The sequence below is a fragment of the Vulpes lagopus genome, chromosome 2, assembly GCF_018345385.1.
Source record: "Vulpes lagopus strain Blue_001 chromosome 2, ASM1834538v1, whole genome shotgun sequence".
Taxonomy (NCBI): domain Eukaryota; kingdom Metazoa; phylum Chordata; class Mammalia; order Carnivora; family Canidae; genus Vulpes; species Vulpes lagopus.
Genome location: NC_054825.1, coordinates 26,612,608 through 26,639,554, shown reverse-complemented (window position 1 = coordinate 26,639,554; position 26,947 = coordinate 26,612,608). Strand labels below are relative to the sequence as shown.

The 26,947-nt window shown below is 47.9% G+C and overlaps 1 protein-coding gene across 5 annotated transcripts; it reads left to right on the top strand.

Annotated features, from left to right (window-relative positions):
• Nucleotides 1–10,758: 10,758 nt before the first annotated feature.
• Nucleotides 10,759–25,659, top strand: PPRC1 (PPARG related coactivator 1). Of its 5 annotated transcripts, none has more exons than XM_041745593.1 (14): nt 10,759–10,910; nt 14,999–15,187; nt 15,803–15,949; nt 16,066–16,167; nt 16,280–19,175; nt 19,476–19,529; nt 20,369–20,426; nt 21,210–21,280; nt 22,284–23,007; nt 23,977–24,126; nt 24,260–24,326; nt 24,448–24,569; nt 24,816–24,967; nt 25,265–25,659. In XM_041745593.1, the coding sequence occupies exons 1-14, from the start codon at nt 10,776–10,778 to the stop codon at nt 25,366–25,368; spliced, it is 4,971 nt and encodes a 1,656-aa protein (XP_041601527.1). In that variant the 5' UTR covers nt 10,759–10,775; the 3' UTR covers nt 25,369–25,659. The 5 variants fall into 5 exon arrangements, with proteins under 5 accessions (XP_041601527.1, XP_041601526.1, XP_041601525.1 ...); XM_041745592.1 differs by having other exon boundaries at nt 10,759–10,928; nt 16,066–16,158; XM_041745591.1 differs by having other exon boundaries at nt 10,759–10,928; nt 21,213–21,280.
• Nucleotides 25,660–26,947: the final 1,288 nt, after the last annotated feature.

The window sequence follows — 26,947 nt, the reverse complement described above, 5'->3', positions numbered from 1 at the left end:
TAGCTTTTCCAACCGTTCTGTGGATTTTCCCCCACTCCAGGAGTGGGAGGGGAGGGGGGAAGCTGCAGAAGGACGTGACTGAAGGCGTCCTTACTGACACAGGTATGTTTTTGGCAGCATCTCCTGAATCTATCTCTTCACATTCCCCCAGAGGTCAGCACTAGAGGGAGTAAGGGGAATCTAAAGCAACAGAACCCACACCAGGAATTTGGGATACCTAGGTTTGAATTCCAGCTTTGCCCCTCACTAGAGCAAATAACTTGGGACAACTGACTTCCTACTCTGAACCCTGGCCTCACCCTCTGTAATTGGTACTTGCAGCTTGGTGAGAATCTGTAGACAAAGTATGCCCAGTCACCTAGCTTGATGCCAGCCATGTAGTCAGTTCTTAATATACTTTAGCCTTTTTCTGCTGTCAGGGGTGGGCTGGATTGACTGGAAGTTTAGACAGTGTAGAGGAGAGGGACTGCCTGCTTTGAACCCTTTCTCTACTGTACACGAGGTTGCCTTCTCCCAAACCAGTGGCCACTTACCCCTGAGGCCACTCATTCCAAACAACTAGCTTGGCCAGATTCCATGGTGATCACCAATCACCTGGGTGGACAAATGGGCCTGCAACCCACCTAATAGGGACTTTACCTCCTCTGAATCTGAGGTTCCCTTCTAGATTACACATACGTAAGTTGGAAGTCAAAGAAGAAACAAAGATTTGTGGAGCATACAGTATGTACCAGGCACTGTGCTAGGTGTTTCATACCTGAGATCCCATTTATTTTTCATAATGACCTTTGGAGGAAGATGTTATTACCTCCGTTGAATGAGCAAGAAAACAGATTCAGAGAGATTAATAAATCTGAACTCGTTGGGATCCCTGGGTGGCGCAGCGGTTTGGCGCCTACCTTTGGCCCAGGGCGCGATCCTGGAGACCCAGGATCGAATCCCACGTCGGGCTCCCAGTGCATGGAGCCTGCTTCTGCCTCTCTCTCTCTCTCTCTCTGTGTGTGTGACTATCATAAATAAATAAAAAATTAATTCAAAAAAAAAATCTGAACTCGTCTGTAAAATATTCTCCCTTTTTTGGCCTACTAATCAGTTAATGCCTCTTTTAAACCTGTTTCCAGCTTCACCTCCCCTGGGAAGGAGCCCCTCCCACTCCCACTCAGCTGATCTAGTGGCCCTCTTTTCTTTAAGGAAGTGTCACCTCAGTACTGTTGAATGGGTGATTAAGGTAAATGGTTTAAGTCCTTGAGGAACCAGGCTTACCTAGGTTAAGAATCTTGCCCAAAGTCAGTCACACAGCTAACAAGTATTCAACCCAGTGCTCTTCCCCTTGACTTACTTCTAGTATAGACCAGACCTGTGGAGAAGAGGACATCTTTGGAGCAGCTTTGGGAATTGTGATGCAGGCAAAAATGGAAAGAGATGTTACAGCTGCTTGGCAGATAGACCTGGGGTATGGTTGGGAGGCAGTGAGCTTATGTGGAAGGTCTTTAATGACATGTCCTGGAGGATGGCAAGCTCAGCTGATTTGGATGGATGAATATGAGCACCTAGCTTTTGTTTTCTTTTGAGGTGAAATTACATGACCTAAATAAATCATTTTAAAGTGAATAAAATTCAGTGGCATTCCAGTGTTTTTAAAATACCAGTTAGTGCAAGATGGACTGTAGACACGGGACGAAGTGTAAGTAGGAGGTACTGAGGAGAAGAGGTGAGGTAAGGAAAGGAGAAGGGGAGAGAGGCCCACGGAGAAGCAGGCTGCAGAAGCCACTAGGTTAGCTTGTTCCCAGAAGGAAGTGGGCTCCTGCTTCCAAGCTCGTAGAACCTGTCCCATTCAACTCCCTCTCCTGATCTTGTCTTGCTCTATTTTCTCCCACATCTTTTTACTCCTGAAACACAAATATTATTGGCATCACTCTTTCAAGGACAAATTTTCTTTTCTTTTTTTTAAATTTTTATTTATGATAGTCACAGAGAGAGAGAGAGGCAGAGACATAGGCAGAGGGAGAAGCAGGCTCTATGCACCAGGAGCCCGATGTGGGACTTGATCCGGGGTCTCCAGGATCGCGCCCTGGGCCAAAGGCAGGCGCCAAACCTCTGCGCCACCCAGGGATCCCAAGGACAAATTTTCTTTTCCCATCGAGTAGTAGATGATTTATGTCTTTTTTTTTTTTTTTTTAAGATTATTTATGAGAGACAGAGACACAGGCAGAAGGAGAAGCAGGCTCCATGCGGGGAGCCCGATGTGGGACTCCATCCCGAGTCCCCAGGATCACGCCCTGGGCCAAAGGCAGTGCTAAACTGCTGAGCCACCCGGGCTGCCTTGATCTATGTCTTAATAATAATCGCTATATTCCTAGCACCTAACAGAATGCTTGGAACCTAGTATATGTCCTACAACTTTGTTGAATGATATAAGAATTTGGACAGGATTTATCTTCCCCTGCCCCAACATATGATGCCTTACCCCCTTGACCATCATTATCACCATCACCATATACAACTACCACTTCTTTCTCTGCCAAAGCAGTTTCCTGAAGTATGTAAGAAACTCCCAGGAAGGGGCGCCTGACTGGCTCAGTCAGTAGAGCCTGTAATTCCTGATCTTAGGGTTCTAAGGTTGAACCCCATATTGGATGTACAGATTACTTTTTTTTTTTAATTTTTATTTATTTATGATAGTCACAGAGAGAGAGAGAAAGGCAGAGACACAGGCAGAGGGAGAAGCAGGCTCCATGCACCGGGAGCCCGACGTGGGATTCGATCCCGGGTCTCCAGGATCGAGCCCTGGGCCAAAGGCAGGCGCCAAACCGCTGCGCCACCCAGGGATCCCCGATGTACAGATTACTTAAAAATAAAATCTTAAAAAAAAAAAGTCACCCGGGCTGCCCTTAAAAATAAAATCTTTCTTCAAAAAAAAAAAAGGGGGGGGGGGATCCCTGTGTGGCTCAGCGGTTTAGTGCCTGCCTTTGGCCCAGGGCGTGATCTTGGAGTCCTGGGATCGAGTCCCATGTCGGGCTCCCTGCATGGAGCCTGCTTCTCCCTCTGCCTGTGTGCATCTCTGCTTCTCTCTCTCTCTCTCTCTCTCTCTCTCTCTCTCTCTGTGTCTCTCATGAATAAAATGATAAAATCTTTAAAAAAACAAAATCTTAAAACACACACACACAATCTCCCAGGAAACCTATTAAATATGCAGAAGTCTACACCTTCAGATAGAGGACATTTTTTTTTTTTTTTAAGATTTTATTTATTGGGATGCCTGGGTGGCTCAGCGGTAGAGCGTCTGCCTTTGACCCAGGGCATGATCCTGGAGTCCCAGGATCGAGTCTCACATTGGACTCCCTGCATGGAGCCTGCTTCTCTCTACCTATGTCTCTGCCTCTCTGTGTGTGTGTGTCTCTCATAAATAAAAATAAAATCTTAATCATGCCCTGAGCCAAAGACAAGTTACCACTGAGCCACCCAGGCATCTCCATATGGAGGAAATATTTGTCTCTGGAGAAGGAAAAGGATCTAGATAGTCTTCATTTTAAAGGGATCCCTGGGGGATCCCTGGGGGATCCCTGGGTGGCGCAGTGGTTTGGCGCCTGCCTTTGGCCCAGGGCGCGATCCTGGAGACCCGGGATCGAATCCCACGTCAGGCTCCCGGTGCATGGAGCCTGCTTCTCCCTCTGCCTGTGTCTCTGCCTCTCTCTCTCTCTCTCTCTGTGTGACTATCATAAATAAATAAAAATTAAAAAATAAATAAATAAATAAAGGGATCCCTGGGTGGCGCAGCAGTTTAGCGCCTGCCTTTGGCCCAGGGTGTGATCCTGGAGACCCGGGATCGAATCCCATGTCGGGCTCCCGGTGCATGGGTGCATGGGTGCATGGAGCCTGCTTCTCCCTCTGCCTGTGTCTCTGCCTCTCTCTCTCTCTGTGTGACTATCATAAATAAAAATAAAAAAAAATAAAAAAAATAAATAAAGAAGTTCCTCAGGCAGCCTGGGTGGCTCAGCGGTTTAGCACCAACTTCAGCCCAGGGCATGATCCTGGAGACCTAGGATCGACTCCCACGTCGGGCTCCCTGCGTGGAGCCTGCTTCTCTGCCTCTCATGAATTAAAAAAAAAAAAAAAAAGTTCCTCTGGTGATTCTTACGCATGCACATATTTGGGAAGAGCCCTTTTTTCCAAAAGGGTCCCTGTCACTCAGAGCATTCCCACCAAGTGAATGAAACCTATTCATTTCTCCTTCAATGACCACCTGCTTAGTACAGTAGTGGAACTAGGGAGCCAAAAACAAAACAAAACAAAAAAACAATAATCTGCTCACTGTGTGCCTCTGCCCAAATGGTTCAACCCTTCCTTCCTTCACCTCAATTTTTTTCCTCAGTAGAAGTAAAATGGTAATCTTTGCTTTTCTAATTCTTCCAGGGATATTTCTTTTTTTTCTCTTTTTTTAAGATTTTATTTCTTTATCCATGAAAGACAGAGACAGAGGCAGAGACACAGGCAGAGGGAGAAACAGGCTCCATGCAAGGAGCCCGACGTGGGACTAGATCCCGGGACTCCAGGATCACACCCTGAGCCGAAGGAAGACGCTCAACCGCTGAGCCACCCAGGCGTCCCTTCCAGAGATATTTCTAATTCATCCAAAGACATATGACAGCAAGCTGAAGACCAAACCATTCCTCAAAAGTGGATTTTAGGAACTAAATATAAAGCACTAAAAGAGATAGTGCCTGAAGGATTACAACTCCCTGGCAGAGTAACTACCATCCAGGTGTATTAATTTTCTAATGATGTGGAACAAGTTACCCTCAACTTTAGCACTTTAAGACAAACTTTTGTTATTTCACTCAGTTTCTAAGAGTCAGGAATCCAGAAGTGGCTTAGTTGGTATTTTAGCTCAGGGACTCTCACAGGATTATAGTCAAGCTGTTGTCGAGGTCTGCGAAGTTTAAGGCTAGAGAATCTATTTCTAAGTTCACTGTCAGTGTTGTTGACAGGCCTCAGTTCTTCAATGCCTGTTGGACAGAAGCTTCAGGTTTTTTTGCTACGTGGGCCATCCATAAGGCTGCTCTCAAACATGGCACATTACCTTCAGAAAGAGAAACAAGAGCACCTGGGCTGAAAGCCTCAGTCTTTTCATAATCTAATCTCAGAAGTGATGTATCATCATTTCTACTTTATGTTATTGCTCACACAGACGACCCTGCTATAATGTGGGGGTGGGGCTAATAGGAGTGTGAATAACAAGAGGCAGAGCTTATTGGGGGCCATTTGAGGGTTTCCAAGCACACTAGATCTTGTCTTCAGTGTTGTAGGCCTAGAGATTCAATTTAGGAAGTGAATCAGAACACATCAGATTCAGGAGACTAATTCACACAAATTAAATACACATGAGAAACATTATCTTGGTATACTCTCCCTCTTCTCTGAAATACTTTAAACTGGTCTTCCTTTTGAACACACCAATTCAGTTATGGGTTCCCACGTCAGAGCTTATATGCTGTTCTTACTACAGAATGCTCTTTGAATGACTAGGTTCTCCTTGCGCTTCTTACTTCCAGTGTCTCCTCAGAGCCCTTACCTGTTCACACCATATAAATTTGTTCCCACTCACCTTTTACACTCTCCATCCCATTTATCTTCTGATAGCACTTAGCAGCTCTCCAATATTATTGTAACTCTGTATTTACTTGCAGATTGTCTCCTCAATAGAATTTGAGCTGCACTAGGGAGGGTTTTTTTTTTTTTTTTGGTCTGTTTTGTCATTGCTATATCTCCAGTGCCTAACATATAGTACGCACTCAATCAATAAACCAAAGTGCTAATTTGTTAATTCACACTGAAAAATATGTTGTTTGAACTGGGCATTTTGTTTCACTTGATCAACACACATTCTCTTTTTTTTTGTTTAATTTTTTTATTTATTTATGATAGAGAGAGAGGCAGAGACAGGAGCAGGCTCCATGCACTGGGAACCCGACATGGGATTCGATCCCGGGTCTCCAGGATCGCGCCCTGGGCCAAAGCCAGGCGCCAAACCGCTGCGCCACCCAGGGATCCCCAACACACATTCTCAACATAGAACATGTTATGGGTGGGATGCCTGGGTGGCTTAGCGATTAAACACCTGCCTTCAGCTCAGGGCATGATCCTGGAGTCCTGGGATTAAATCCCACATCAGGCTCCCTGCATGGAGCCTGCTTCTCCCTCTGCCTATGTCTCTGCCTCTCTCTGTGTCTCTCATGAATAAATAAATAAATAAATAAATAAATAAATAAATAAATAAATAATAAAATCTTAAAAAAAAAAAAGAACATGTTATGGGGGGAGTCAGTTACTATAATCTTATGAGTCTTTGGTAAGCATAGAGTCGAGAAAAGACGCATGATTGGGGGTTCCCAAAGTTTGGTAGTTTATGTTTCTGGGGTTTTCCTTTTTTTTTTTAAAGATTTATTTATTTATCTTAGAGAGAAAGAGAAAGTGAGAGAGCCGGGCAGAGGGAGAGAGAGAGAGACAATCTTAAGCAGAGCCTGACACAATGCAGGGCTCAGATTTCATGACCTTGAGATCATACCTGAGTTGAAATCAAGAGTCAGACAAAATCAACAGTCAGACACTCAACTGACTGAGCCGCCCAGGTCCCCTTTCCTTTTATTTTTTTAATTAAAAAAATTTAAGAATATTTATTTATTTTTTTAAATTTATTTATTTTTAAGATTTTTTATTTATCCATTCATGAGAGGCACAGAGAGAGAAGCAGATACATAGGCAGAGGGAAAAGCAGGCCCCAGGCAGGGAGCCCAATGTGGGACTCAATCTCGGGACTCCAGGATCATACCCTGAGCCAAAGGTAGACACTCAACCACTGAGCCACCCAGGCATCCCTAAAAAAAATTTAAAGTAATGTCTCTGTTCAAATTGGGGCTGGAATGCACAACCCTGATATTAGGAGTTGTATATTCTATCAACTGAGCCAGCCACCCTTGAGGTTTTCCTTTATGGCTCCTAGAGATAAACCTGCCAGTCACCTGGCTGGCTCAGTCAGTGGAGCATATGACTCTTGATTTCCGGGTTGTGCATTCAAGCCCCATGTTGGGTGTAGAGATTTCTTAAAAATAAAATCTTAAATAAAAGTGGGGGGGGAATGCACCTGCCAAGGAGATAAGGAACCATGACAAACTTGTTTAGGTGGCACTGGAAATCCAAAGATATATTCATATTCTTATCTTTTTTTTTTTTTTTTTTTCAAGGGGAGGGAAGTAGAGGAAGAGGGAGAGAAAGAATCCCAAGCAGGCTCCATGCTGAGCATAGAGCCCAACATGGGGCTCTATCTCACAACCCTAAGATCATCACCTGAGATGAAATCAGGAGTCAGACACAACCCACAGAGCCAACCCAGGCACCCCTATGTATTACATTTTTGAGTAGATTGTATGCAGACATCATAATTATGAGAATAGATTGTTTCATTAGATGATGAAAAAGCAAAATGACCCAACATTCTGCTTTAACATTAATATTCTTCCCAAAGCCCAATCACCAGAGTAATGACCATAACTAGAGGCTAAACTGCCAGTATTTACAGGGCATCTCTCTCTCTTTTTTCTTTTTAAAGATTTTATTAATTTATTCATGTGAGACACACGGAGAAAGGCAGAGACACAGACAGAGGGAGAAGCAGGCTCCTCGTAGGGAGCCGGATGTGGGACTCAATCCCCAGACCTGGGATCATGCCCTGAATGGAAGGCAGATGCTCAACTGCTGAGCCACCCAGGCATCCCTACAGGGCATCTCTTCAAATTTATTTTTTCCAGGCAGCTTGTTCTGCCCATGGGTCCTGTCCCTGTGCTATAATAAAATCACTTTTTGCAAGAAAGAAAGAAAAGGAAGGAAAAGAAAAAAGAAAAGAAAAGAAAAAAGAAAAGAAAAGAAAAGAAAGAGAATATGTTTCTTCCCTAGAGGAAGAATTATGCCATCCTATACTGGTTCTTAATTTCTCATAGGCAAATTATTTCAAAATTTATTGGAAATAAAAATTATTGTTTCCCTCATTTCATTTTTTATGAAAAAATTGTGAACAGAATTCAGTTTTCCCAAATAGTCTGTCCCTATGTCTCAGCTTCTCTGTGTCTCTCATGAATAAATAAATAAAATCTGGGATCCCTGGGTGGCGCCTGCCTTTGGCCCAGGGCGCGATCATGGAGACCCAGGATCAAATCCCACGTCAGGCTCCCGGTGCATGGAGCCTGCTTCTCCCTCTGCCTGTGTCTCTGCCTCTCTCTCTCTCTCTGTGTGACTATCATAAATAAATAAAAATTAAAAAAAATAAATAAATAAAATCTTACAAAAAAAAAAAAACTAATATATTGTGGAACACCTGGGTGGCTCAGCAGTTGAGTGTCTGCCTTTGGCTCAGGGCATGATCCTGGGGTCTGGGATTGAGACTAATATATTGTTACCCGAAAAAAAGCAAGTTGTAGAATCCTACATATGTAATGGTCATATTTTTCTTATAAAGATTTTTTTAATTTAAATTTTATTTATTTTTAGAAAATATTTTATTTATTTATGAGAGACATAGAGAGAGAGAGAGAGAGAGAGAGAGAAGCAGAGACATAGGCAGAGGGAGAAGCAGGCTCCACGCAGGGAGCCCAATGTGGGACTCCATCCCTGGACTCTGGGATCATGCCCTGAGCTGAAAGCAGATGCTCAACCGCTGAGCCCCCAGGTGTCCTCTTTTAAGATTTTAAAGTAATCTCTGTACGCAATGTAGAACTCAAACTTACAACCCTGAGATCAAGAGTAACATGCTCAGCTGATCAAGCCAGACCCTGGAATGGTCATTATTTTTGAAGAAAAGACCAGTGTGTTTCCCTATACATTTTTACATGCATAGAAAAAGTATGGATGAATACATACCAAAGGTGACAAAGATTAAATCTGGGGATTAGAACTGGAATTTGCAGGCCAAGAGCATTTTTTATATAGTTCTTTTTTAAATTTTTATTTATTTATTATAGTCACAGAGAGAGAGAGAGAGGCAGAGACACAGGCAGAGGGAGAAGCAGGCAGAGGGAGAAGCAGGCTCCATGCACCGGGAGCCCGACGTGGGATTCGATCCCAGGTCTCCAGGATCGCGCCCTGGGCCAAAGACAGGCGCTAAACCGCTGCGCCACCCAGGGATCCCTATATAGTTCTTTTTTTTTAAAGATTTTATTTATTTATGAGAGAGAGAGAGAGAGAGAGAGAGAGTGCGTGCAAAAAGCAGGGGGAGCAGAGGGAGAGGGAGAGCAGGCTCCCTGCTCAGCAGGAAGCCACATCTGGGGCTTGATCCCAGGACCCTAGGATCATGACCTGAGCCAAAGGCAGATGTTTAACCAACTGAGCTATCTAGTAGGCCCCTTATATATAGTTTTACATGTAGTTTAGTGCTACTTGAACTTTTTAAAGATTTATTTATTTTAGGAAGAGTGTATGTGCGGACGCCTGGGTGGCTCCGCGGTTAAGTGTCTGCCTTTGGCTCAGGGTGTGATCCTGGGATTCTGGGATTGAGTCTCACATCAGGCTCCCAGCATGGAGCCTACTTCTCCCTCTGCCTATGTCTCTGCCTCTCTCTCTCTGTGTCTCTCATGAATAGATAAATAAAAATATTTTTTAAAAAAGAAAACTTTTTTAAAAATAAAAAAAACAATAAGGAGCGTCTAAAGGGTAAATGAATGAATAGCGGTGATAGTGATGGACTGTAGAAATATAGAGAGGGTTCATGATTGGTTGGGATGATCAATAAGACTCTCCTAAATAAAAGAGAGCATGAAAGATGTTTCCAAGTTGGAATATTCCAAACAGAAAAACAAAGGCAGGAGAACACTAGTTGTCTTTGTATGACAGCAAGATAATGTGCAGCAGCAAGAAATACATTTGGTAATGAGGTGCCAATGTGGGTTTCTCAGTAGCCCAGGGTCCCCCCAAATGAGGATTTTAAGATTAAATTCTACAAACTTCTGTTTATAAGATAAATTGGTAGTAGGTATACAATGTGCAACATTACATAGCTAATACTGGTATATGATGTATAGGAAAGTTGTTAAAGGGTAAATCTCATCACAAGGAGATAAATATTTTTTATCCATGTGAGAAGATGGGTTAGCTGAACTTATCTATGGTGATAATCATTCACAGTACATGTAAATCAAATAATCATGCTACATGCCTTAAACTTATACAGTGGTGTATATATTTATTTCCTAATGAAACTAGAAATAAAAGAAGATTAAACTATAACAACAAAAAAATATTAAACTAGCTGTGGTGGCGCAGTAAAGTACGTGAAGGTTAGCGCCTGGAGTGCGGGTGCCCACTAGGGGGTGCTGGTTCAAAACACGGGCCCACTTTGACTAAGATAAAAGGAAAATACCGCATTCTAGAATGCCAGATAAGAAGGCGTTTGGACAGTTGGAAAAAATAGGAAAATAAAGAGATGTGCAAATGTAACTCTCCCATTATTACCTCGCATTCCTCAACTAGATTTCCCCCATGGAACACAGAACTAAGCGTGACAGTAGGTCTATAGCGCGTGCCGCTGCGGCTCCGCTTAAAACAACTACAATTCCCAGGCTCCCTTGCGAGGCCAGGGCCTTCTTCCCAGGTGCTAGGGGGCCTCGCCGCAAGGCCTTTTGGGAACCGTAGTCTTGCAGTGTCTTCCGGGAATTGTAGTTCCCTTCCCATAATCTGCTGGGCGAGGCGGCGCCGGCGACCAGAGCTGCGCTGGGTGTTCAGGGGCCAAGATGGCGGCGCGCCGGGGACGCAGAGACGGAGTCGCGCCGTCTCCGAGTGGGGGCCCCGGACCCGACCCCGGCGGTGGAGTCCGCGGCAGCAGTTGGGGGAATCGGAGCCAAGCGCCTTATGCGACTGTAGGCTCTGTGAGTGGCGGGGAGCAGGTGAGAGACTGGCTGGCGGCCCGCGGCTGGCAGCAAAGCGGCGTGTGCCGGGCGGTGACACGTGGACGCCACAGGAAAGGGAGGAAGCGCTCGGGAGGAGAAGCCGGCTGCCTGTGGGAGACGGGTTGGGCCGAATGGATCTGGGCTGTTTGCTAAAGGGACGTAGGCAGAGACAGGGTCCCTATGGCCATTCCTCTGGAACACCGAAAGGGCATAGTCAGGTGTCGGAAACATGGCCCGTGGTGGGGGGTCAGGGATTCGGACTTGGAATCCAGGGTTAAGACCTCCTTCCTAAGGATGCCGAGTGGGGGTGCCGCTAGCACCGCGCTGCAGTGCCTTTTCGGAGCCAGGTGGGGGGGGAGCAATTTTCCCGGGAGAACTTGTCGGCTTCCCCTCCCCCTCTAGGAGGCCTTGGCACCCACGTGGGTTGGGCTTCTGGTGGGGGGGTGGCCCGCGGGTCCACGTGGGGGCGGGGAGGGGATGTCCACGTGGCTCCCGCTCCAGGCTGCCCGGCATCTCGTATCGGCGTTGGAGCCGCACTGCTGGGAACTGGGTGTGTCTCAGCCCGTCCCGCCATCTCCGACCCGGTTGGGGGCCCCTAGCCGAGAAAGAAGGTTAGGGGCTGTTAGAGTCAACTTTGCCCAGGGTCTTGGAGTAGTTTTTTTCTCCTGCGTTGGTTCACGGCGCCTCAACAGCGAATGGTGAATGACCTTCCAGATGTGCGGGGAGTCAGTTGCCTGCGGATGGTGGGGTGTGTTGGGGAGGGTAGAAGGGCTGTGGAGTACGCTTGTGGCGACTTCTGTCTGACTGGCTTGTCGTGGGTTGTGAGTCATGGGCACTGGCGTTTTGGTTGCCTGCGGACCTGCCTCATTGGTGATTCAAGGGGCTTGGGGAGTGTCAACATATACGTGGGACAAGACTAAGTTAGGGAAAGGGAATCCTTTCTCCTTCCCTTTTTCCTTCAGCGTCTCTTTTGAGTAGGCAGCTAAGGCTTGCTTCTGTGAACTGACACATATAAACTGAGGTGATTTGTATTTAAAGCTCTTTGGAATTTTTCTCGGATGGGAAAAGGAGATTTAAAAACTATTCAATACTACATTTATTGGATGGGGTGGCTTCTGTCAAGATTCTGTTTACTTGGTTTTCTCAATACTTAGAAGCTTATCATCTCACTCCTCAGCAGAGGGCTTCTTAAAAGTTGCTACCTAGAGTGTTGGTGGGCAGGACTTAGTCTGAACTGTTATCTCTCTTAATTAAGCCAAGTCCTTGAAAACTTTTGGGTGGTTCAGTTTGGTTTGGTTTTGGTTTTAGGTGGGAATTAGGCTGCAGGCTATGTCCGTTCCAGCAAACCAATCCAAACTCTCGCTTCTGGGGCCCTAGCTTGGGGACTGCTCACCTTTTATGGGAGAGGCAGGAAGAATCCATCACCCAGCAGTAATCCAATTTAGATGGTCATCTGGGGTTGGAGAGGATCTCCTGGAGAAATTATGTGTGTCTCATCTCTCACCTCTCCCTCATAAAGGTGGATATGTGGAAGCTAGTTAGTCCACCAATATTTATTGAGATAATGTGTTTAGACAGAAGGGATGCTGTGGTAAGCCACACATAGTCCCTGTTCTCTAGGATGGTTTTATTGGGATAGACAATAAATAATGAGTGGGACAAAAGGAAAGTGCAGCATATTTGGGATTACATAATGAGCAGTAGTAATCTACATTGCAGGGTTTGGGAAAGAACATTTTAAGTTGAGACTTTTGAAGGCTGTGTGGTGGGGGAGGGAGGCTTTCATCAGAGGAAATAGTGCGAGAAGGGCTTGAAGTGGGAGAGAACAAGGTTTATTGAAGAAATGGCAAGGGGTGCCTGGGTGGCTCTTTGGGTTAGGCATCTACCTTCAGCTCAGGTCATGATCCCAGGACCCTGCTTGGGGAGTCAGGCTCCTAGCTTGGGGAGCAACTTTTCCCCTGCCCTTGTGCCATTCCCCCTGCTTGTGCTCACTGGTTCTATCTCTCTGTCAAATAAATAAAATCTTTTTTTTTTCTTTTTTTTAGGATTTTATTTCTTTGAAAGAGCACAAGCAGGGGGAGGGACAGAGGGAGAAGCAGACTCTGCTGAGCAGGGAGCCCAATGTAGGCCTTGATCCCAGGACTCCTGGGGATCACCACCTGAGCCAAAGGCAGATGTCCAACCAACTGAGCTACTCAGGTACCCCTAAATAAAATCTCTTAAACCAAAAAAACTTAGAGACCTGTGTGTCTCGTGTAGAGAGAGGCAAGAGAGAGGAGGACACACACTGGAGTAGAAGTACCTAGTGGGGAACACCAGGATTTTGAAGTTATTTTAAGGAGTTTAAATTTAGTGCTAAGAGCAGTAAGATGCCATTGGAGGGGTTTAGGGAGGGTCTCAAAAAGTTATCAGTTGTGTATTCTTAATAGTTTGTAGTTGGTTTTGAATCCTATAGGGAAGAGACTGGGTGTGGAAAGCCAGTTGGAAGGTTGCTGAAGCTGGAGATACTGGTGGCTCGCTCTCTTTTAACCTGGGTTTAGCCCCTAGATGATCTTGGTAGTCTGAGAGCTGTGCTTCTTGGGGATTGAGGGATAGATGATGTCAGGGGAAGATGGGTATGTCTCTGACTGGGGCTCCAATACCTTCCTGATGGGGGTTGTGAGTAGTTCTCAGAGCTGGACATTGTTGTAAGATTCTGGCCCAGTAGCTAGGTCAGGTAGGTGGCAGGACAAGTTGAAATGCAGCCTCCTTGCTCACCCGAGTGTTTGCTGAGCCAGGTGATATTCAGCTGCTAGTTGTAATTATAGGATTGTGAAGGCTTGGGAGGAGTTGGTGCCTAAAACCTGCCACCTTTCACTTCCTCTCTGGACTTGGCCTCCTATAGTGTATCTAGCCTTCCTCTCTGGGCACTGGAACTCTTCAGCTTGATTAGGAGGGTGGGTATGGGGGTATTGTCACACCTATTGCCTTTTCTTTTTTCTTTTCCTCCCTTGGAAGAGGTGTAAACTTTCCCTTTGGTGCAGAAGGGGAGGGGGGATTGGTTTGTCTGTATTTGTTTCTGTTCTTTGGCTTTCATCATCTGTTTCTCATATAGTAGAGATACCCCTGGCTCTGGCCTCTGGCCTTGCCAGCCCCATTCTAGCTACCTCTGGCCCCGCCCACGCCCACACTCTTGACAGGCCTGGGCGGAGGCTCCCTGCCTGACAAGGCTAAAGATGTTGCTAATTTTCAGGCAAGAGTTGGGGTGGGGCTTTTCCATGTACTGAATCAAGCTTTCTCTTTTGTGCTCATGTGGTCCTGTTAGAGTTAGGAGGAGACTTTTTCTTTGGAACTACCATTGAGAAGTTGAGTGGCACACTGTAGGGCCTTCAAAATAAAAGTTTGAAGTGTGAATGTTAAAACCCAAGATTCAAGAAGGATATAGGCTAGTATGGTACAAAGGGTTTTTTGCCCCAGAAGAACTTAGAATCCAGCTTTAGTAATGATGCAAGGGACATCACATTTGCCAGAAAAATAAGTGCTATGAGGCAAATGAATTCAGGGATATGAGGAGAGATCAGCATGGGTTGGGGAACCTGAGTATTCTTGAAGAAGGTAGGGTTTGAGCTAAGCAGGGAAGAGAGGTCTGAGCAGGATTTGAGGGAGGTAAGATGGTTGGAGCTGAAGTCGCCTCCTCACTGACCACCTCTCCTTTGGTGTACCCCTCAGACTATCTGCTTTTACCACTACCAGCAGACAACTTTTCTGAAAATCTTGATCTTTTTGATGTTCTTACTCCCTCATTTAATAACCGTCTGTGGCTCCAACTGTTTCTGGATGGAGTCCAAACCTTTTTTTGCCCAGAAGAAGGTCCTTGAACACTGCCATCCTGATTGGTACTTTGGCTCATGGGTTGTATTTCATTCTGCCCAGCAAGTCCAGATTTTTGGCTTTGGTGGGGCTCCTGCTGAGTTTGGGGCCATTGGTGGAGGGCTGGGCACACGGTTTACAGAGCCTATCACACAGATGCCCCAGAAGTCCCATGCCCTGTAGCTTTCATGCCCTTCTGACTATCCTGTTTGTCCCAGGTGCTGCTGCATGAGGAAGGGGAGGATTCTGGTTTTGTCAGTCTGTCTCGGCTTGGCCCCTGCCTGCGGGATAAGGACCTGGAGATGGAGGAGCTGATACTGCAGGATGAGACACTGCTGGGGACCATGCAGAGCTACATGGATGCCTCCCTCATCTCCCTCATTGAGGATTTTGGGAGCCTTGGGGAGGTGAGCTGGGGCTGGGCTTAAAAAGGTCTTTGGGTGGGAGCTGTGCATTTAGGCTATGGCTCAGTGGCTCTGCTTTCCCAGGATCTTGGTTCCTGGATACCCAAACCAAGTCCTTGAAGTGTGTTTTTTGTCTCAGAGTTGGAGCTGTAGGCTGCCAGACCATGTCCCATGTGAGGGTGCCCTGGCTGGCTTGAACAATAGTCCAAGGCCTTTCCTGCTGCATGGGCCCTCATCTCACATGTCCAGAGGGTTCCAGTCTATTTTGAGTCCAATTCCAGCCTAGCCAAGGGCTGTCTGCTGAGCATCCCACATCTTGTCTGAGGGTGGAAGGAGTATATGAAGCATAAGCCTAAGTCTCAATTCTGATAGGCTCCTCTTGGCACTACAGAGGTGGGAGATGACAATGAGATTGGAGCCCATGCTTTCTGCACTGCACTCAGATCTCTCTCTGGCTAAAGGCAGACACTTAACCGCTGAGCTACCCAGGCATCCTTTAGATCTCTCTTTGGCAATTGAGATGAACTGAGCCTGCTTCCCTTGGTGTTCAGTCCTTCTCACTGGCCAGTAGATGATTAGGGATGATGGTGAGACCTTCCTGTTGTCTTTCTGGAGCAGAGCAGGCTATCTCTGGAGGACCAGAATGAAGTGTCACTACTTACAGCTCTGACAGAGATCTTGGACAATGCAGATTCCGAGAACCTGTCTCCGTTTGACAGCATTCCTGACTCAGAACTACTTGTGTCACCTCGGGAGGGCTCCTCTGTGAGTGTGGGACCAGGGGAAGGGGGTGTGTGGTTGGTGCAAAGGTTAGAGCCACGACTGTGGGCCTACTCATATGGTTGTGAAGCACTCATCTCAAGTCTTTTCCTTTCTCTCAGCTGCACAAGCTGCTCACTCTCTCCCGGACACCCCCAGAATGTGACCTCATCACCCCGGTTGACACACTGGGGCCCAGCACAGGCAGTAGTAGAGTGAGTGGGGTAAGCCTGTCCAAGGGAGCCTCAGAGACTCCCAGGAGGGAGGAGTATGTGGAGACAGGCCTGGAAAAATGTATCCTTGGAGAAAACTTGCAGCTTCTCTTTTTTCTCACAGGTTGAGATGTCTCTCTCAGATCCTCCTTGGGACTTCTCCCCACCTTCCTTCTTAGAAACCTCTTCCCCTAAGCTTCCTAGCTGGAGATCCTCCAGGTCAAGAGCTCGCCGGGGCCAATCCCCTCCTCCCCAGCAGCGTAGTGATGGGGAAGAGGAGGAGGAGGTGGCCAACTTCGGTGGCCAGATGCTTGCTGGGGAACTCGACAACTCCGTGAGCAATATCCCAGACTTTCCTATGCACCTGGCCTGCCCCAAGGAGGAAGAGAAAACCTCAGCCTCAGAGATGGCAGTGCAAGCAGCTGGTGACGAGAGCATCTCCTCCTTGAGTGAGCTGGTACGGGCCATGCATCCCTATTGCCTGCCCAACCTCACCCACCTGACAGCACTTGAGGATGAGCTTCAGGAGCAGCCGGATGATTTGACACTGCCTGAGGATTGTGTGGTGCTGGAGATAGTGGGCCAGGCAGCCACAGCTGGTAATGACCTGGAGATCCCAGTTGTGGTACGGCAGATCCCTACCAGACCCCAGTCTGTGCTCCTGGATGACTCACTAGAGGCCAGTCCAGCTTTGAAGCTACTCATGCCTACGCTGGAGTCAGAGACAGAGGTTGCTGTGCCCAAGGAAGACCTCTGCCCTGAGAAAGAGAGGTTGTCAGTGGACTCCCAGGAAAAGCTAGAGTCAGTCTGCTTGTTGAAGCCCAGGGAGGTCATGGAGCCAATGATGCCCAAGGAGCCTCACAACACACCAACCAACACAATGCTGAGCTCCCAGAGAGCTCGAAAGGGCAGGAAGAAGAAGAGCAAAGAGCAGCCAGCATCCTGTGCAGAAGGCTATACCAGGAGGCTGAGGTCATCTTCTCGTGGGCAGCCTACCATGGCTACAGAGGTGACCTCTCAGGCAAGAAATGTGCCTCAGGAGGAACCTCAAAAAGAAGTTGGGCCTCCTCGTAGTAGAGGGAAGCCCCGGGCTTGGGCTCGGGCCTGGGCAGCTGCCTTGGAGAAACCTAGCTCTGGGAACTTGGAGAGTAGTGCTGGGCAAGCTAGTTGTGCTAAAGAAGATCCTCTAGACCATTACTCCAACCTTGTTGACAGCATCCAAGCCAACCCTGTTCCAACCCATGTCTCTGCTCGAGCCAACCGCATGCCACTTGACGCTGTTGAAACTGATCCCACTGAAGTTCATCCTGTTCTAGCTGACCCTGTACCTGTTGATCCTGCACTGGTTGACCTTGCTTCGGCAAACCCAGAACTGGTTGTCTCTCTGCCAGCTGACCCAGTGCTGATTGACCCAGTTCTGGCTGACTCAGCAGAAATTGACCCTACAGTGGTTGTTCCCATCTCAGATGACTTGCCACCAGGTGACCCTGTCCCAGCTAACTCAGCACCAGTTGACTCTGTTCCCAGTGACCTGGCTCCAGTTGATCCTGTGCTAGTTAAGTCTAGGCCATCTGATCCCAGACGTGGTGCAGTGTCATCAGTCCAGGGGAATCCAGCTCCCCGGCTCCTTCTAGAGTCAGAGTCCTTGGACCCTCTAAAGGCTGTCATCCCCGAAGTCCAGGAGGTTGGGGGTCCTGTGAAGGTAGAAAGTAGTACGAGTGCCACAACCCAGGAAGCCAGACCTCGGCCTCTTAGCCTGTCAGAGTACCGGCGACGAAGGCAACAGCGCCAAGCAGAGGCAGAAGAGAAGAGTCCCCAGCCTCCAGCTGGGAAGTGGCCCAGTCTCCCAGAGACTCCCACAGGGCTAGCAGACATCCCTTGTCTTATCATCCCACCAGCCCCTGCCAAGAAGACAACTTTGCAGAGAAGTCCTGAGGTTCCCCCTGAGGCTTGTTTTGTGCCTGTGGGTCCCAGCCCTGCTTCTTCTAGTCCTGAGCCACCTGTAAGCAAATCTGTGGCCTCAACTACCATTGAGCAGGTGCCATCCCAAGAGCTACCACTACCAGCAAGACCTCTACCTCCTGTGCAGCCCATGCCTCCCACAATGCCCACTGCTTTGCCTTTTCCTCCAGGTGGGCTAGGCCTGACCCCCGTGCTGCCCCTTCCTACAAGTGGGCAGGCGATCCCCAGTCTGCCCCCACCACCACTGCAGCCTCCCAGTCTTCCAATGTCTATGAGGCCAGTGCCACCTGATCCCTATACTCATTATGCTCCTGTGCCACCTTGGCCTTGTTATCCCCCTGTGTCCCCTTCTGGCTATCCTTGCCTGCCCCCCCCACCAACAATGCCCCTGGTATCTGGTACTCCTGGCACCTATGCTGTGCCCCCCACTTGCAATGTGCCTTGGGTACCTCCTCCAGCCCCAGTCCCACCTTATAGCTCCAGCTGTGCCTATGGGCCCTTGGGATGGGGTCCAGGGCTGCAACACCCTCCATTCTGGCCTACTTTGCCACCACCTCCTTTGCCTCTAGCATCTGTTGGGAGAGCTGCTCCTCCACCCAAGGTGGAGCCCAGTGGCATTCCAGCTGGCCCTTCTGAAAGTGTACTTCCTGGGTCAATGGCTCCTCCCCTCTGTCTTGGGTCAGCTGGCCAGGGAGCTCCACCAATAGAGCCCACCAAGGTAGAGGTCAAGTCCATGCCTGCATCTCCTCATATGAAACACAGGATGTCCTCCCCAGTGCAAAGCCCCCAGATCAAGGCTCCACCATGTCTGTCTGCTGAGAGTGTGGCTGTTGAGGAGCCTGCGTCAGAGAGGCTAAAGCCTGAGACCCAAGAAGCCAGGCCCAGGGAGAAGCCCCTCTCTTCTGTTGCCAAGGCTATTTCCACACCCACACCAAAGCAGAGCACTATATCTAAGCTGCCTGCTGTCCACCCAGCCCGTCTAAGGAAACTCTCCTTCCTGCCTACCCCACGTACTCAAGGCCCTGAGGATGTGGTACAGGCCTTCATCAGTGAGATTGGTAAGTGCCACACAGTTTAGTTGATGTGAGTAAAGGGCAAGGGGCTTGGATGGTGAATGTACTCCGTAGAACAAGGTAAACTACCTTGACGGGGCTGAGCTTTGGTTGTTTGGAAGGTAGGTTGTTTGGAGGGTTCCTGAGAGGCAGAGCTCTTGAGTTTGTTTGATTCCTTCCTGCTTTGTGTTCCTCCTTAGTTTACTTAGTACAGTGGGTAGGGGGAGCATAAAGGGAGAAATGAGGTGATTTGGGAATTCTAAGACGAGTTTTCTGTCTCCAATCCTGTGTGGTGTGCTTTGACAGGAATTGAGGCTTCGGACCTGTCCAGTCTGCTGGAACAGTTTGAGAAATCCGAAGGTGAGGAGCCTGGGTAGCTACGCTAAACCCCTTTCTGTTGCTATTTAATTTGGGCCCAGCCCTGTTGCTTAGATGAAAGGAAGGGAGTGGTGGAGGGGCAGTCTCAGAGAATTAATCTTATTCCCTGTCAGAATGGGGAGACAAGGTTCATCTACAATACAATCTAAGCCAGGGAGAGGGGTGGTGGTACAGCATGGCAAGAATTACGAAGAGTAGATGGGTGTGGAGATTGAAGTGGGTTGGGTTGGTAGGGGACATTTTTCTAGAAGGTAGTAGCTCTCAAGCTGGATCCTGAAGACAGGGGGTCTGTGTGGTGAATAAAGACAGAGGTACAGGAATGACTGTGTATAGTGTGTTTGGAAGGCAAGGGGTAGCTCAGCTTTCTCAGTACAAAGCAAGGATCTAGATGCTGTAGAGGGTACTGTGTCCTATCCTCAAGGAGCTTATGGTCTAATTGGGAAGGAAAATTTTAAAAATGATTCCTGACTTAGTAACAAGTATCTATAGTACAAGGAAAAATATAAAATATGGTAAGTGTAGAACAAAAGTAGACCACAAGACCAGGAGTAAAGTTAGGTCATGTAGAACCTTGCATGCTAGGCTTGGAAGTTTGGACTCTGTCGCAGATTCATGAGGAGTTAACAGATGTCTGTGAGCAGAGACATGATTAAAAATAGTACCTGGGTACCCACTAGGAGAGAGTGGACCTCTCTGGGGAGAGCCCAGTGAAATATATAGGTAAAGTAGATTTTCCTTCTTTGGGTCTCCAAGCCAGCCCTTTTGTCCACCTCAATCTTGAACATCTGGTTGGCCTTTTAACTAATTTGGTTTCTTTGCAGCCAAAAAGGAGTGCCCTCCCCCGGCTCCTGCTGACAGCCTGGCTGTAGGAAACTCAGGGTGAGTATGGAGACATGAGCGAGTTACCCTACAGCTGTTGGTCAGCAGCCGGCCGGCACTTCAGGACTGTCAACTGGATGCTTCTGTTGCAGGGACTTTTAGTCAGCTTTAGAGTCTGTCCCTGTTTTCCCGTGCCCCCCTCAGCCCATCACTACTAGACACAGTCTTGGGTGGTGAGGTAGGAGGATGTGTACTATTCTCTGCTGATGCCAGTCTGGGATTCTAGATGTCCTGGAGGTGCTTTTTATCTTCTGGCACATCGTGGCTTTGGGGATTTCTTTCTTTTGTTTAACAGACTTTTAAGCTTGCTCAATACTGGTAATGGTATAAAATCAAGTAGGGGAAGATGTTCATGCTAGGGCTCTCCTAATTCATGGAGGAGGCACCCTGGACATCCTTGTTCCCTAGTCTTCCAGCACTGAGAGGCATTTTTTCATTTTTCATGTTCATGGTACCCTATCCTGTTCTGCTGAGGATGTTCCCATCCACATTGATTTTGGGTTTTAAGCTAGGTGGGCAAGGTTCCTGGCTTAAAGGAGGTGGGGGGGGTTGGGATTCAAGGTCATAGCCAGTCTGCCTCCTAGAATTGAACAGAGCCAAGTTGAGACCCAGCCTACATCACAGTCACAAAGAGCCCTTCTGTGCTGGAGGAGAGTGATAGGGACAGTTTGTGCATCCCTCTCTTCTCTGCACACACCCCTCTCTCATTGCTTTGTGAGGAAAAGAGATGTACAAGATGTTGAGGAGGCAATGAACCAGGCTTTCCCTTTTCCCCCCCGCCAGCAGCGTTGACACTCCCCAGGAGAAGAGGCCCCTAGACCGGTTACAAGCCCCAGAACTGGCCAACGTGGCAGGTGGGTTCAGAGTGGCGAACTCGGCCTTTGATTAGTTTGTGCAGCAAATGTTTATAGAGCCTGCTCTGTACCAGGTGTGTGTAGGTGTTGGGAATACAGAGATGTGATCCTCATCCTTGAGGTTCTCATGGTCCAGGGAGCAGATGTATAAACTAATGAGCATGTTGAGTATCAGAAGTTATTTGTTAAAGAAGCCTTTGTGGTTTATAGTGGGGTCTGAAATGGGTCAGTGAGGGGAGGGTTATATATAGAAGGTATAATCCCTGCAGCAGAGGTTTGAGAAAATCACTGATATCAATCAGATAGATTTAGGGGATGGGGCATTCTAAGGAGAATAAACAGCTGGAGTGAACTGAAGAAACAAAACCAGCCTGGAATGTTTTGGGGAATTGTGAGTTGTTTGGCTGGAGTGTATTGGCTGATGGGGGTGGTGGGCAGAACTAAAGCAAGAGATAAAGCTCAAGTGGTTAAGTAGGAGGTCAGACTACGGGAACTTTGAATGCCATGTTAAGTTGTTTGGACTTCATCTTGTGCATTGAAGAAGCAGTTGGTTTTGGGGTGCTCCCTGTAGCAGGAATGTAGAAGAGATAGGTGGATGGATGTGAAGCCTGAGGTAGGAGATCACTGGAAGATGATTATGGGAGTCCAGGCAAGATGTAGTCCTGAAGTCAAGCAGTACTAGGGGGAAGGGCTGGGTCTAAGAATGGAGAGGTAGAGGAGTCAGTCACTAGCTAGGTTGGGGCAGTGAGAGGTTGAGGGGTTCAGGAGGACCCTAGCTGGCTGGGTTGTTCTTTTTTTTTTTTTTTTGGCTGGGTTTTTATTACTTGGTCTTTAAGATAGGAAACTTGAGGGTAGGAGTAGTTGCAACAGTGGGAGAATTTGGGCTGTTGACTGTTGTGTACTTTGTGACATGAAGTGGGGGTCACTGGAGCCTATATACGCAGTGCTGGGAAGTGTAGAATCGGATCTCATCCTGCTATCTCCATCCTCCCTCCCCTCACAGGGCTCACCCCTCCAGCTACCCCTCCCCACCAATTATGGAAGCCCCTGGCTGCTGTCTCACTGCTGGCCAAAGCCAAATCTCCTAAGTCCACCGCCCAGGAGGGAACCCTGAAGCCTGAAGGAGTTACAGAGGCCAAACATCCAGCTGCAACCCGCCTCCAAGAAGGGGTCCATGGCCCTAGTCCAGTCCATGTGGGCTCTGGGGACCATGACTATTGTGTCCGGAGCAGGACTCCCCCCAGAAAGACGCCTGCCCTAGTCATTCCAGAGGTGGGCTCCCGATGGAACGTCAAACGCCATCAGGACATCACCATCAAACCGGTCTTGTCCTTGGGCTCAGTCACCCCCCTGCCCCCACGCACAGCTGCCTCCCAGGAGCCACTTGATCACAGGACTAGCAGTGAGCAGGCAGATCCCCCAGCTCCTTGCCTCGCGCCATCCACCTTGCTGTCCCCTGAGGCCTCACCTTGCCGGAATGACATGAACAGTAGAACTCCCCCTGAGCCCTCAGCCAAGCAGCGGTCAGTGCGCTGTTACCGAAAAGCCTGCAGGTCAGCCAGCCCCCCAAGCCGGGGCTGGCAGGGCTGCCGTGGCCGCAGCAGCCGTTCTGTCAGCTCTGGGTCCAACCGGACCAGCGAAGCATCTTCCTCCTCATCCTCATCGTCGTCTTCCTCATCCCGGTCCCGGTCCCGGTCCCTCTCCCCCCCACACAAGAGGTGGCGAAGGTGAGCTCTGATGCCCTGTTAGGTCCTCTTCATTTAGGAAGTCCATGTGCTCTCCTCCAGTTTACTTTGAAAGCTTTTGCACATTGAGTTTGATACATTCAGGCTCTAAGGCTTCCACTTCTGTCTTGGCTTTTGTATTTTCGCCCTTTCTTGGATTACTGAAGGAGGCAAGCTGTGAGAAGATAGCTTCTGTCCTCTATTTGAGTTAGAGATATTCCTGAGGTCTCCTGCTTCCTTGACCAATCCTGCCTTTGGGAGACCATTAGGGTTAGATCTCACCCATGTTTAATCTGTCACGTACTGTATCAGTAGTCCTCACTTCTCTTTTCTTGGTGGGCTGTCGGAAGGTGGGATAGGGGGTTTTTAATGGCAGTTCTAATCATCTGTTGAGGAAAGAGTTTGGGCAGTTCCTTTGTTACTGTGGCCTCATATATTTTCTGACAGTACATTTTTCTCAGTAACAGACCCAAATTTTCCTACTTAATTCATAAGAATTCTTGGTTTTGGAACCAGAATGGCCTCTTGAGAAATGATCTCTTAATACAGGTCTAGCAAGTCACCTTCCTTTTACACCATGGTCGCAGCATTGCTGTGAGACATGTTAGGGGAGCAGGAACACAGAGACCCAGGCCTGGCACCCCCAGCTAATTGTAAGACCTAGGGCCCAGCCCCTTAACTCTTGAGTCTCCATTTATTTTTCTTCACTCACTCTGACTTGTTAAATATTTTTGTTTTTAATTGCATAATTGAAAGTGTGATTTGTGCCAAAACACTAAAACATTCCAGATACATCTAAAGTTCATGAGGGCCTCAGTTTGGTCGTCTGTGGAGTTCTTCTAGAACTCTTTTGCTCTGCTTTGCCTTTGGGTTTGACCTTCCTGACTGGGAGGGAAGGATGGGTCCAAGGTGAGGTAAGTAGAATATATCTGCACCATTCCCAGCATTCCTGCATGCTCCTTTATCCTCCAGATCCAGTTGCAGTTCCTCTGGACGTTCCCGAAGATGCTCTTCCTCTTCCTCCTCCTCATCTTCTTCCTCTTCTTCCTCATCTTCGTCATCCAGTTCTCGAAGCCGGTCCCGCTCCCCATCCCCCCGACGGAGAAGTGACAGGAGGCGGCGGTGAGTATAGTATACGATCAGGGAGATTGTGCCTCTAGGATGCAAATGCCTGAGGAGTTCTGAGATTTGAGCTACCTAATGTCGGGGGGGTGGGGGGTGCTGGCTGATGGTTGGTACCTTCTTCTCATGTCAGGTACAGTTCTTATCGTTCACATGACCATTACCAAAGGCAGAGAGTGCTGCAGAAGGAGCGTGCAATAGTGAGTAGAGGAACGGGTTTTGGGGGATTGATGGGACTTGCCCCTGGGCCAGGAGCTTGGAGAATCTTCTACAGCAGTTGCCGTGGTTCATGGTGTGTCAATTTTCCTTGTTTCAACATAGGAGGAGAGAAGAGTGGTCTTTATTGGGAAGATACCTGGCCGAATGACTAGGTCAGAACTGAAACAGAGGTTCTCTGTTTTCGGAGAGATTGAGGAGTGCACTATCCACTTCCGTGTCCAAGGGTAAGCTTGGGCCCTAAGGTCAGAATGTCTTTTCTGTCCCGTCCATTTACTTTGATGCTTGTCTTTCCCCCTTGCTCTTTGTGCTAGGTAATGTAGGATGACCCCTTCACTCCCACAGTCAAAGGGCTGGCCATTTGGGAACTGAGAAGAACCACCCCAGTCCCTCTCTATACCCTGGGAAGTATTTCTTCACCATAGCATGTGCCCAAATAGGCATTCTAGCCTCTGCCTCACCTTCCCCACCAGTGACAACTATGGTTTCGTTACCTACCGCTATGCTGAGGAGGCATTTGCAGCCATCGAGAGTGGCCACAAGCTGAGGCAGGCAGATGAACAGCCCTTTGATCTCTGCTTTGGGGGCCGCAGGCAGTTCTGCAAGAGAAGCTATTCTGATCTTGGTGAGTGGAAGAGACCCCGAGGCTTTGGTATACTTCATATAGTCCCCAGAAGGGCTCCCAGCCTTTTTGAGAGTGGGGCTCTCTTTCATGGAACTGACCTAATACTTAATGTGACAAAGAACCTAGGGGGTGGTGGGATGAGAGGAGAAATGAGGGCTCTCTCTTTGACTTAAAAACCAAGGTTATACTATTTCCATCCATTATTGGGGTGGGAGGAGACTGGCTATCTGGCTATTTGAGGACCCTGTGGTAGGGAAGTGTTGTCAGAGACCTTGATGTCTGTCTCTATTTTTATAGACTCCAACCGGGAAGACTTTGACCCTGCTCCTGTAAAGAGTAAATTCGATTCTCTTGACTTTGACACATTGTTGAAACAGGCCCAGAAGAACCTCAGGAGGTAACCCTGGGCCCTTCTCCCCCTTCCCTTTTTCTTTGGAGGTGTCCAACCTCCTCCACCCCCCCTCCCCCACTTTAGGGGAGAGAGCTGCTAGTGAGGAGATGACTGTTTTATAAAGAAATGGAAAAAAGTGAAATAAAAAATGTGTTAAATCAGATTTTTTAAAAAGGGTTATTTGTTTTTTATAACAGGCATTGAAACAAGTTAACTTGCATTCCTATGTTCTAATGGGGCTGAGGGTTCCCCAGTGTTTGGAAGATCTAAGTCACTATGCAGACTAATAAACACAAACTAGAGAGAATTCTCAAGTGCTGTTGTGCTTCTTTCAATGGTATTAGTGCCAGACATCTCACTTTTCCAATCTGAACACAATCAGGGATGTGCTTACCTCCAGTTAGTTTCTAGGACCCCCTCTTTGGTCAGATGTGAAATCCTGTTGGAACTCTGCTCCTCAGGATGTGTTGTCAGTGAAATCAGTCTTTTAGGGCAGTGCTTTCTCAAGTTTAAAAGCGAATTTGAATTATCTGGTCATCTTTTTAGAATGTAGATTCTGACTTTTGGGTTGGGCCTGAGATTCCTCATTTCAAACAAGGGATGCTGATGCTACAGTCCCAAGGAAGGGATTTGATTATCAAGGACCTAGAGGAAGCTCACACCTGTTCCAAATAAAGATTTTCTAAACAAGACTTTTATGTGCACATGTATTCAGCATTTTAGCTTGAGCGTAATACTTGACATACAACAGGTATTCAGAAGAATGCGTGCATGTGAATAGAACCTCTGGGAAAGGGGAGATGTAAGAGTATTATCTATCTAGGAGAATGCCTATTTTGAGAACAAGGAGAAGTATGTCTTCTGAGAAAGTGGATTCTTACCTTTCCTGAGGGGTATGAATGGGAAGTAGTCAAAGGGTAGTGGGTAAAGGGACTGATTGATACCTGCTAATATGAACTGAGATGTGATAGAGCTTGGAATTAACTTGGCAGGCCTGGGCACTGATTTTTCAATACTCATGACAGAGGCAGTTGGAGGATTTTCTAGTTCTCCTATAGGGAGAGTTCAGGTGTGAACTGTGACTCAGGAGATAGAAGGGTTATTTCCAGGATTATAGATTTGAAGAGATTGCTGCTGCTGTATCACTCAGGATTGATGCACGATGAATGGCTTTTCCCTTCACGGAGCTGACTTAATGCTGAATGAATGGGTGGGGGTTGTCTCATGGGCAAATCATGGTTAACGGACGGGCATTTTGGGGGATCCTTGAGCCACTATTCATGGATAATCTGAAGGATCCTCTGCAGTGGAGGTGGGAATCCAGAGGCTGGAGCAGTATCTGACAAAGGGCCTCTCTGGGTGTTAGAGGCAGGGAAAATGAAGGGTGGGAATCGGCTGGCAGCGCGAATGGGGTGATTAGGAAATCTGTGACCGAGTCTAGTGAGTCCAAGGACAGCTCAACCTGCCGGTCCACTCTACTCTGGAATGCGAATCCCAGCTGCGCTGCCCCTGTGGAAAAAAGGTGGCTCTAGCAGAAAGGGCGCGCGGGAAGCCTGAAGTTTTCCCGCCACTGGCCAAGGCGTGACCCG

Coding starts and splice junctions, on each gene's coding strand:
- PPRC1 (XM_041745590.1), top strand. CDS start 10,776: ATGGCGGCGCGCCGGGGACGCAGAGACGGAGTCGCGCCGTCTCCGAGT. Junction 16,168..16,279: donor GCAGTAGTAGAGTGAGTGGG/GTAAGCCTGTCC, acceptor TTTTTCTCACAG/GTTGAGATGTCTCTCTCAGA. Junction 19,530..20,368: donor ACAGTTTGAGAAATCCGAAG/GTGAGGAGCCTG, acceptor GTTTCTTTGCAG/CCAAAAAGGAGTGCCCTCCC.